The following is a 12,179-nucleotide window of genomic DNA, read 5'->3' on the forward strand; positions in this document are numbered from 1 at the left end:
CTTCCTGTGGAGCTCGAGCACAAAGCATTCTGGGCAATAAAAAGGTTGAATTTTGATTATGATGCAGCTGGTGAGAAGAGGAAACTGCAGCTCAATGAACTTGATGAGCTACGTGACGAGGCATACGAAAATGCGAGGATTTACAAGGAAAAGACAAAAAGATACCATGATCAACACATTGCAATGAAAGAATTTTCTCCTGGTCAAAAGGTACTTTTGTTTAACTCTCGTCTCAAACTTTTTCCAGGGAAGTTACGTTCAAGATGGTATGGTCCATTTCAAGTTGTTCGAGTATATTCCCATGGAGCTGTTGACATTAAAAACTTGGAGACGGGAAACGAATTCAAGGTTAATGGCCATCGCCTCAAACCTTATTTGGAAGCTAATCTTGACAGAACTGTCTCCAGCATTACTCTCCAAGATCCAGGTAATTGAGTGTTGGAAACACTCTGTCTTGCCCAGACAATAAATACAGCGCTTATGGGAGGCAACCCATATTTCTTTTTCATCTATTATTTTTTTTTTTTATATTATCTAGTTGAAAAAAAAAAAACCAAAAAAAAAAAAAAAAAAAAAAGAAGTCTTCCTCGAGCGTGTAAATGAGCAGCAATAGCCCGGCTAGAGATGGGGCTACAAACACTAGAGGATGGACAACACAGGCTGGAGCACATGTTGGCTACACTCATGGATATGATACGAAAGTAAAAACATGGCAATCCAACGGCCAAAAATTTTTTGTGTCAGGTTGTATTTCTCTGAACCAGAGCTTTCCATATGTATTTTTCATTTTTTATTTTTTTTATTTTTTTTTTCTTCTTTTCCCATTGAGGACAATGCAAGATTTTAAGTGGGGGAGGAACTGGTTTGATAAAAAAAAAAAAAAAAATTTTGTAGCTAGAGGAGGCAAGTGTTGTGCTACCTTAGGTGCAAGCTTGAAAACACTTGTAGTTGATCTCTTGGAGGGATGCCAACTCAACCAGCTAAGTAATTAGTAGTTTATCCAGGAAACAACCACCGATAAGGTATTTGGGAGTCCTAAGCATGGACTGGACGAAATGTCCATAATTGTAAAGCCCCAAAGTGGAGATACAAAGGACTGTTGACCTTGGCTTGGGTTCCATTGAGCCGACCAGAAACTCTTAGAGAATGACAACCTATTGTAAGGCCTTGTTAGCCTTTTGCCCTTGCTACGGGGTACATCTCTTTAGTTAGGTTGATAGTAACCTAGCATCCAGTCTCAAGGATCCTGGTGTTGAGACAAATTCCGTTTGTTTGCGGTGCTTTGGGAATATTGAGTCTTAGAACCGTTTGTTTGTTAAATATCTATTCTATTTAATGATTGCTAAAAAAAAAATTAAAAAAATAAAATAAAATAAAATAAAATAAAATTTTGATTTGGAAGTCATATTTGTATCATATTTCTGAATTGGTCTGAATATTTCTGAAGTATGGATAACAATTTGAGTTGAAAACCCATAATCACTTGTGGATCAATTGCACAGAATTACATATTTGTGGGGTATGATATTTAAGATTAATTATGAACATTGTGATTTTCTTGAGTTGATTTGGAATTCTTTGAATATTAATATCTTGGGATACATGTATATATTCATATATAAAAAAAAAATAAAAAAACAAAACAAAAAAAACAAAAAAAAAACAATTATAAATAAATGGGAGTGTTTATAAGTTTTTCTGCTGAGTAACCGGGCCTCTTGCCTCAGTAAGCAGTGAGTGTTCGCGTAAAAAGGTAGAAAAATCAAGACATTAACCCATGTGACAAGCGAAGTTTTGTAGCCTTTTTGACTCAAGTTATTAAACCCGTTGGGGTGTCTTTACACCTAATGCCCTGAGCCAACTGGATTGGGAGTCATTGGTTGAACGCTTGTTACAAGGGTCATTTAGAAAGCTTAATGAGACTGAGCATTGCACAAGTCACATAAAAATATTATATAAAAAAAAGAAAAAAAATCAATAAATAAAATCCCTTGATATTAATTATTCATTGAGTCTGATGATTCTTGTGATATTGCAGTGTTTGTGTTAATATTACATTAAAGCCACATATTTATGTTTAATTCGCTACGCACTACACATCACGCTAAGACAGAATGGGTGATATGAGATTTAGTCAGAATGATTTGTTTAAGTGATAGTGGTTGGTGGATTCTTAAAAATATTCATACTAAAGAGATAATTAGATTATTCACATATGTGATATGAATTTTCCGAACGCTTGAATTGCTAGGGGCTAGCAATAAGCTGGTTGGGGGTTGTGATAAGTGTCAAAAATATACACTTTTAATAATAAATTATTAAGACATTTGTCACATAATTAGGGCTTAAAGTGATTATTACACCACTAAAATGCAAATATCATTTTTCACTCACTTTGTATTTATTTTTATATTTTCAGGCCCAATTCATACCAACCAATGTTCAACATTTGCTAGCTCATTTCATGAAGAGCCCATATGCTTGTGTCCATTACCATCTTGATCAATTTCTTGATTATCATTTGAAAGCCCACCATATGATTTGTCAAAATCATTTGACATCATTCCATGCATCACCATCATTATAGTACAAATTGGACATTCAATGGTGGTGACTCCACTTAAATGCAATGATGGTGATTCCACTTAAATGGAATGATGGTGATTGATGGTGATTCCACTTAAATGGAATGATGGTGACTCCACTTATTTTGTCATGGTTGGCCATTCAATGGATGGATAGCTCCTAATTTCCTATAAATAGAGGGCTAAAGGAAAGAAAAGGGAGAAGATTGAAGGAGGAGAGAAAGAGGCAAAAGGAGAAGAAGAATTAGAGAGTGAGTTCTTGAGTTTTTATTTTCTCTTTTACAACAATTCTCTCACATATTCTTTCTAGAATTTTGTGAGATTAATTGTTGGTTTTGTAAACTTAGTATGAGGTAATCTTCTTACTAGGGTGATGATGGATCCACTCTATTGTATCTAAATAAATTTGGTTTGATTAATTATTAGTTTATTTATGCTATGTCAAGTGTTAATTAGCTATTCTTTATTGATAATTAAATCTTGATGCTTAGCTACCATCTAGGTTTGATTACCATGATGCAAATTGAGGCAAATGCCCATGTCCAATTTGAGACAAGCTTCTTGCAATTAATACCGGAGTTACCTAGACATAAATGTCATATGCTAGGATCTTTGTGATCACTACATAAGTTACCATAAATCCTAATGCATTCTTGATTGTCTTAGCCAATCCAAATGCCCATGGTTGGTTGCAATTAAGAATAGGCGTGGTAAGTCAGATGCCCATGACTATTACATAAATTAGGGGACTTGATCTTTGACATGCATGAATGAAATGATAATTGTCGGCTAAATAATTTAAATACAATAGAGTTGGTGAAATCGGATCCCTAGTGTTTGTTTATTTGTGTTAATCCTTATTTATTTTGTTTCCATTGATAATTACAAAGAGTTGGAATTGCAGATATTTTATATTCAGTCCCTGTGGGTACGACACTCGTATTTGCCACTTCTGTACTACAATTGATTCGTGCACTTGCGAGTATAATTTGGGTTTGGAATCGCTATACTTTTAGCGGGTCATAAACCCCACATCAGTAGTTACATGAGATGGTGTTGCTGAGGCAGTTGTGTCGACAAGATTTCTATCTATGAGAGGAGAGTTCCCTTCCTGAATAGGAGTTTACTGTATTTCAGTGGGAGGCGAATTCTCGTCCTGAATGGCATTTGTTGCGACATAATGTTGGTCGGTGTGAGGAGAACTCCCTTCCTGAATGGTAACTGTTTGTATTTTAGTGGGAATAGAATTCTTTTCCATGACAGTGGTTTCAACATCAAGAGCATCAGGGGTGGTGGATTCTGGGGTATGGATACCATCCATGGTATGTTTCGGTTGGAAAGAACAACAGTCAATTTCTAGATTGCTTGATGTTGGAGGAGTTGTTTTGGTAGGTGGTGCTAGTGAATGATTCTTCTCAAACCAATCAAAATCATTGGGATATTCTGTAACTGCAAGATCAGTAGAGATATTAGAAGAATTATGCATATAAGGAAAAACTTTTTCGTCAAAAACCACATGTCTTGAAATATAAAGTTTATTGGTAGAAGGATCCATGCATCTAGAGCCCCTATGAATAGGACTATATCCTAAAAATATACATGGAACAGTTTTCTTAGAAAATTTATTGCTAGAAGAAGTTTTTATGTAAGGAAAGCATTTGTAACCGAAAACACGTAATCCACTATAATTAGCATCTTTTGAAATAACTTCAAAGAAAGGGGTTTTCTTATTTAAAACCAAAGAAGGCAAACGATTGATAAGAAAGATGACAGTTAAGAAAGCATCAACCGAAAAAACATAATGGGACATTAGCATGAAAAAGTAAAGTGAGCCCTATTTCGACAATATGACGATGCTTTCTTTCTGCAATGCCATTTTGCTCCGGTGTGTGTGGACAAGATAAACTTTGAATGACACCGCAAGATGAGAGGTGATTTGTGAATATTGTTGAAGTAAATTCTCCTCCGTTGTCGGCTTGAAATACTTTTATTTTCCTGTCAAACTGATTTTCAACCATTCTTTGAAACTTTAAAAAACAATCAAAAAAGACAGTTTTTTTCTCAAAGGATACAACCATGTGTAACGAGAGAAATCATCAATAAATAAAACATAATATCTAAAATGTTGGATAGAAGAGACCGGAGCCGGCCCCCATAAATCACAATGCACTTTTCTGAAGGAAATTCAGAGATGCTATTAGAAATACCAAATGGTAGTTCGCATTGTTTTCCTACTTGACAACTATTACAAATAGCTTTCTTTTCAATCCATCTAAAAATGTTAATAACTTTGCTTCCTTCTAAGATTTTTAAAGAATTTGAGTGGGGATGTCCCATTTGTTGATGTGACAAGAAAGATGTTTTGGCCCCTCTTATTGCGTGAAAAGCTCTTATTTTGTCTTGTTCTAATGCATAGAGTTGCCCACGTCTATATCCTTTCGCCGGTATCTATTTGTTGTAATCCTTGACAACAAAGCCATTAGAGCCAAATTCAAAACTACATGCAATATCATCCGTTAATTGACTAACCTAAATAAGATTTTTTGTTAAATTGGGCACAACAAGATCATTTAATACTAATTTTCCATGTGGTGTGGGTATATGAATATTACCATTATGAGAGATAGGTAATTTTTCACCATTTCGAACATAGATTACTTCATTTCCTTTATATAATATTAGTGAAGAAATCTTACCAATATCATTTGTCATGCGGGTCGTTGCTCCCGAGTCGGCATAGAAGTTTGGATCACTTTCATCATTGATGTGCATTGCCGCTAAAGCTGTGGGAACTTCATTTTCCTGATAAGCATAATCATATCTATTATAGCATTTTAGAGCTGTACGGTTGTACCTGCCACATATTTGACATGGATTGCCTTGTGCATCATTGTTGGCCTTTTGATTTGTTTCATTTCTAGTCTTGTCTCTTTCGGTTCCACCATTGGAATTTCATCCATGAGGATTTTGGTTTCTATTTTGATTATAGTATCCTCTTCCAGCAGGAGTGAAGCTTAAAGAGAGAGCTACTAGCTTAGAAACAGATGAGAGAGGAGAGCTTATCAACGTGGACCTTTTGTTCACTGATCAACAAAAAGACATGGATGTCAAAGTTTTTTTAGAGGCTTTCGAACTTAGGGAACATATGTCCCAACCAAACCCCATAGCGAGAATCTTTAGTAGGCCAGAGACGGATAAGAGAAATTGAAATATGGGTTTCAAGAGTGTGTGGGTCTAAAAGGAAGGTTATACTCGTAAATGGGATAATAGGGATCTAGAGAATCGACAAAAGAATCAGGAAGAGTAGGAGATAGACCAAAACATTCAGGGCCAAAAATAGATATTGGCATCTGTAAGAAGGGATAGGGGTCGACAAGCATACCTTCTTTCACAATAATCTCTTGTACCTAATGTCCAAGGCTGGCTCACAAGTGGCTAGAGCTAGTATTTTCCATGGCTGAAAGCAGGAGCAGACGTTTGGAAGAAAGTAGAAGGTGAGGAAAGAAACAGAATGGTTAAAAGTTGCCAAAGTTTTTGTGGAGGTTAAATAGTCTACAATAAATGCATTGGCTGACAAAACGTCAATCAAGCTATTGGTTGGTTCAAGAAGCAGGTTTTGCGGGGGGCATTGTTTGTACTATAAATGACCTATAGTCACAAATGGGCACGTGGAAGAGTGGGATCTACCTTCGGACACACTCATCCAATCACCATGTGACATGTGGAGAGGCTTTATGATTAACCGTTTGTTCATTTTGCGAGGATTCTGATTTTGTTTGAGTTGAAATCTAAGAATCTAAAACTAGAGATTAGGATTGTTGAAGGGGCTTTATCCGAAATCGCTAAAATTCAGGAATTCATTGTCAAACCCATTTCTTTCATTTTAAATGGTTTGTTATAAAGTGGGAGATATTTTAGCTAAATAAGCTCATTGAAGTTCAGGAAATCACGAAGTTTAAGGCCCACACGCTTCTAAATGATCTCAGACACGTCTCACGCAATTACACGTTGAACAGAGTCCAAACGTGACTTCCCATTAATAGCAAGCATGAAGCCTACATTACAGGAGAGTGGGACAAGCTATATGTCCTTAGTGCTCCAACAGCCTCCATGAAGAAAGACTACGCCTTGGGTCCATGACCATGATCCACACAATTTGAAGATGTGGTTGTTACAGGAGAATTTTATCCACTAACCCAAGCAGCAAGTGATGGATCGTACTTAACACAAGAGGGGGGTGAATTGTGTCCCCAAATTCCGATAGGAATCCCTTTTTATAATTTAAAAGGAAATCAATGTCAATTAACAAGTAGCACACAACTTTGGACTCTAATGATTATCCTAATCAGTATTCAATCAAATGCAAGATGTGATACAATATGGTGAATGATCAAATATCAAATAATCAAGAATCGCACAAAACAGATTTTTCAAACTATACACTGCGCATAGAATAGTGAGAAGGCCTTGAGTAGTGGCTCAGGAAGAAGCTGGGATTTCAGTAGACAATGGATGCTTGAAAGCTTTGAACAAAGTTCTCTCTTGATTGCAAATGCTTCTCCAAATGTGAGAGGAAGGAGAACCGCTCTTTTGATACAATTATCTCTTACAAGCTCAGCCGTTGGATTGAACTTAATCTTCAAACTCAGCCATTCATTTGATGCTAGCAATCTGGTCCGTTGATGTTACTTGAGAAACAAATCCCACCCTCCATTTAAGTGCCGTTGGGACACCTTCTCAAAGTTGACAACTTTGCTTCTTTGTATAGCAGCCATTGGATACACATGAATCTTCAAATCTGATTCTTTAATCCTTCTTTAATTCTCAGCCATGGATGCACATTGTACTATGTCATCTTGTCCCTTCATTTTGGCTCCAAGAATCAAGTAAGTTCTTCTTTTACTAAGTCTTGTTTGGTTGCAACAAAGGAATCCCCAATAAAGCTCAAGTCTTGAATGAGAGAATGCCAAACAAGAAATATAGGTGATGTGGCCTCTTCTCCTCCAAGCATCTTCCTTATCTCCTTCTTTTCTTGACATTTACGAAAAGGTGCTCCTACACATGTTCCGATCGATCGGACTTGGTCACCGATTGATCGTGAATCAACTCTCTAATAAAAGATGAAGTGTTGCCATCCACGTCCGATCGATCAGGAATCCAAACCGATTGATCGATTTTCTACTCAGGTATAGAATTTTGCACATCTTCATTTCATGCCTTTTTGACTCCAATGACTGCTTGAATACCTTCCATATGACCCCAATGCTTAGCCCTAAGGCTCGTCTTGATCATCACTTCAAGTCCTTAGTGGTAAGTTGGTGAAAATAGGATTTTCCATAGTTTCCTAGGGCACCAAGCTCATTCTTAGAAACAGGACTTCAAATCTCTAGAACTTACTGAGTTCTGAGTTATATGAGACCACATAGATGATTAACCTATAAAGAAATAGGAGGTAGAACTCCCCAATTGTATGTAAGCTCAAAGAGCTTCATATAGAGGGCATAGGTTAATTATATTTGAAAAACAACCCAGAAAATTCACATTACTGCTTGATAAATCATTTTATACATATTATAATGTTCGTATACAATTTCATAACAATGAGAAATCGTTTGGTCACTCAACCAAGCAAATAGGTCACTAATAATGAAAACCGATATATTCTAAGTGTAAATTCAATGCCATTTTGCAAAATCAGTGTAAATTACCTTTTCTCTTGAACTTTCCTAAGTCAACTATGTTCATAGTGATGAAACTAAGGTACACACGAAATTTCATTGAAATTGGAGTTCATTTGGTTCACCACGTTCACAAAAAACACATATGCACAAAATTATGTAAAACCTAGTTTTGACGGAATTTAAGCATATGACCAAATATATATGTGATGCACTTAATTTCTCATGATTATAGTCCTATAACATATATTAGACCTTCATGTGCATGTGGTTCAAGTTTCAAGTCATTTGGACCTAAGTTGATTAAGATATGATAATTGGAGAATTGATATTCTAACTTAGTCCATTCTAGTTCATGTGCAATGAGTAAATGTCAAATTCACATAGTATTAGGCAAAAGCCTCACTTAAAGCATGTGATCATGTAAGATAATCAATAAGATATATTCATTTAAATTCAATTTACCTAAATAAAATATTGCTTTAATGTTTCAATATCATTTACAAATGATTTAGTATCATTAAAATTAGACATATGTAGGACCATAGGTCCAACAACAAGTAAGCAGATAGTTTCACATGATCTTCTCCAACAGGACATGTCAAGATTATGCTCAGGAAACAGGAGATGATGACCACCAGAAAGACTATAAAAAGAAGAAGAAGTAAGATTGGCAAGCACCCCGCGTCAAGCACAGAATCCGTGTCTCTAAACTTTATGCTTTATAATTACCATGGCTCCATTCAACTAATTTAGCCTAGTTATTTCCTTTTCAAACCTCCATGGTTGTAGCCTCTACGGCTATCATGATTATTTTACCTTGTAAAACATATTATTACATACATTCCAGGATGTATTCCCAATAATGAAAATCCTAATACATTCTAACGATGTGTTGTTTTCATTTTGATTAATAGAAGTACTCTCATTCTAGTGTTAGTCTTCTATTTCCTATTTTTCTCACTTGACACTAGCTAAATTTAAGTCCTTTTTAGAAAGGCAACACTCGAACTAGCAAATTTGTGTCCTCAACTACACACAACTCTATTGGTAACATGTCAGATTGGTGCGCAAATCCAATATAAAAAAACCTTGGACTAACATCAACTCCTAGCACGTTCGAAACGCACATCATCACACCACAAACTTGAACACTCCTATTCTCAAAATTCAGAATAGGCCGATCTCTTGTCCAGCGCAGAAAAGAGCCAATAGTAGATAAAGAAGTCAAGAAGACACATTGTAAGGTTGGTAAAAAAATCTAATACTTTATGCTCTATAGATTTTCATTTTCCCATAAATTTAAAAATATGGTGCAAAACAAGAGATATAGAAGAAGCTATTAGTAACAGTGCAAGTACAACCAAATTTAATTAGAGAACGTCCTACGATGTCTTACATCATTTATTTTAATTAGAAAAAATTACAATGAATTCGAAGACGCATAGAAAAACCAATTGAATAATAAAAATTTCTTGGAAACAATCACAGTGACGTAAATGATAGGTGGTAATCGTTTTACTTCTCGCTTGCTAAATATTTTCGACATTAATTTGGCAGGCACTAATTTGAAAATTGGGTCGGGGAAAATTAATTTTGAATAAAAAAATTTTGTTTCAAAATTACTTTAAAGTTTACAAAATTATTAAATATTTATTCGTGTCGATTTAGTATATTTATTGCTAGTTCATTTTTCTGTAGTTTGGATTGAAATAAAGGATTTTTTGGAGGACGTTGCATGGTTTTATATAGTTGAGATTGTTTTAATAATGTCACAGACCCCTTTTGAAATAGGTCGTTACATATTATGTAGGACCGGGTCATTAAACCGTATCTTGAATGTTAAAAAACAATTACGAGAAATCATAAAAATTTGATCTTGATGTCTCATTTGTGTGGTCTCATTTCGATGTGAATGCTCTTGAACATAACGTGTGAGGCTTCCATTCCGTGCAGAGCTGAGGTCATTCTATTCCGCCAGGCTATCGTCCATTTTTTCCAAAACAAACCTGTGGAGAGGCGATTAAGTCTTAAGGAGATAGAGACTATTCTGGGCTTGGCATTGGACAATCTCCTTTTCTGTTCTAGCTATTCATCAATGGTAATGTATTTTCAGATTGATTACTATCGATAATATGGTAAAGTTGTTCCTCTTTCAGATTGATTTTAGTATTACAGTATGTTTCAGTTCTTAGTATACCATAAACACCCACTATTACCCACAACAGATTGGTCTAGATGTTTTACATGGTTTGCTTTATTTGAGAGAAAATTACAATAAATTGAAACACACAAAATAAAAATTATTGTACACAATCACACATATATATGTATGTAGACGATGGTGGAAAGTACATATATATATTAGTTGACAACACTGCATATCCTCCTTATCTCCCCAGATGAACCAGTAAGAACATCATTGTTTCCCATTTTAATCATGGCAGATGCGAAATAGGTGTTAAAGAGAGAAGGATTCTTGCTGTATTCATACACAATTTTGTCGGTGGATCCGCCGCTAAAGAGAACTTGGTCAGAGTGAAGAAGACCCTTCTTTTGTATCAAATTCTTGAAGTAATTGTTATCAAAAGAATTGGGTGTCACCAAATCAAGTGGTGAGAGCTTGTCGCTGCCGCTGTTTTTTGGACAACGCCCCTTACGAGTGTTTGCGAATCCAGCATCAATGTCACTGGTTTTGTTGTATATTCTATTGCGAAATGTAAAGCATTGGGCTTGTCCAATTGTGTGGGAACCTAAATTCATCGAACATATGTAAATGTATATATTGGCATTGTATATGTATATGTATATGTGCATATAGTAAGTTTGGTTACCAGACCTGACAAAGCAACCAAGTCTCTTTTATCAAGTCCTTTACGTGCAAAGAGTGTTATGAGTTGATCAAGGCTGGCTGTAAAACTAGGAAGTTCACCACTTTCAGCTAGAGATCTGCTTGCAGTCGTTGAATCTCTTCGTCCCAGCTTTACCTTCCATGATGGGCCGCCCACCTAATAATTAAATATATTAATACACATTGATCTTAAATTTCATGACTTATATATTACTTGTGGAAGTTTACATGTACATATACATATACTAGTGAGATGTTTTTACTCACATATTCAGATGCGTCTCTGGCTGCCACCGTGACAATATCAGCACAAGATACAACTCCGGGACATATTTTCTCTACGGCAGCTTTGGCATTGTCTATGACTTGATAGCCTCTAACCGAAGCATTGTTGGGGAGTGCAGTTTTTTCGCTCTTGATTGAATGGGCTTCATCAAGCAGAATCGAGGCATCACATCCCTGAGAAAATTAAAAAATATATAGAGATGTAGTTAACATCAACTTGTTGGAATTTGTGAATAATTAGGGGTACATATATACCTGAACAAAGCAGTCATGGAAATGAAGACGAATGAGAGACGCTGCCATACGTCGCTCTTTAGAAATGGCGGTTCTGACGGATTTTCTTATAGTAGTAAGCGCATCTGGACATTTTTTGCGATAAAATTTGGTAGAAAGTTTAGGATGTGTAGCCTCACATGTCATGTTCAAGATTAACATGATCAACATGGTAACACAGGCTGCGTTTAGGTGAGAGATGAAAATCAATTTGCGAGCCATAGACACTGATTTTGTGATATAATTAAGCAAACTCTAATTTAATGAAAACCCAGAGAAATGAAGAATACTGCATTGTGTAGACACATTTATAGGCCATGTTTGGTGACTGTTTTTCTGCGATGGCTATTACACTAATCAATATACAGATTGCTTAGTCGGAAAAATAATATATGAAAAAAAAGTAATATTGATTTAGAGTTAATGGGGCATAGAAAAGAAAATTATCTTTTAATTGTAGAATTGACTTTGTCTTCTTCATTAAATGAATGAAAGCGAATGGTACAA

The 12,179-nt window shown here is 35.6% G+C and overlaps 1 protein-coding gene across 1 annotated transcript; it reads right to left on the reverse strand.

The window, feature by feature from the left end:
* Window positions 1–10,492: 10,492 nt before the first annotated feature.
* On the reverse strand, window positions 10,493–11,978 carry LOC119995262 (peroxidase 5-like). The gene is made up of 4 exons (XM_038841717.1): window positions 11,655–11,978; window positions 11,382–11,573; window positions 11,103–11,271; window positions 10,493–11,016 (listed from the first exon to the last, which is right to left on the reverse strand). Exons 1-4 carry the CDS (start codon window positions 11,892–11,894, stop codon window positions 10,628–10,630), a joined length of 990 nt encoding a protein of 329 aa, XP_038697645.1. The 5' UTR covers window positions 11,895–11,978; the 3' UTR covers window positions 10,493–10,627.
* Window positions 11,979–12,179: the final 201 nt, after the last annotated feature.

The sequence above is a fragment of the Tripterygium wilfordii genome, chromosome 3, assembly GCF_013401445.1.
Source record: "Tripterygium wilfordii isolate XIE 37 chromosome 3, ASM1340144v1, whole genome shotgun sequence".
Taxonomy (NCBI): Eukaryota; Viridiplantae; Streptophyta; class Magnoliopsida; order Celastrales; family Celastraceae; genus Tripterygium; species Tripterygium wilfordii.

What these genes read in the sequence shown, in the direction of transcription:
- LOC119995262 (XM_038841717.1), bottom strand. Translation starts at nt 11,894, where the DNA reads ATGGCTCGCAAATTGATTTTCATCTCTCACCTAAACGCAGCCTGTGTT. An exon ending in CCAGAGACGCATCTGAATAT is followed by an intron (nt 11,272 to 11,381) that starts GTGAGTAAAAAC and finishes TTTAATTATTAG; the next exon opens with GTGGGCGGCCCATCATGGAA. An exon ending in AGACTTGGTTGCTTTGTCAG is followed by an intron (nt 11,017 to 11,102) that starts GTCTGGTAACCA and finishes CGATGAATTTAG; the next exon opens with GTTCCCACACAATTGGACAA.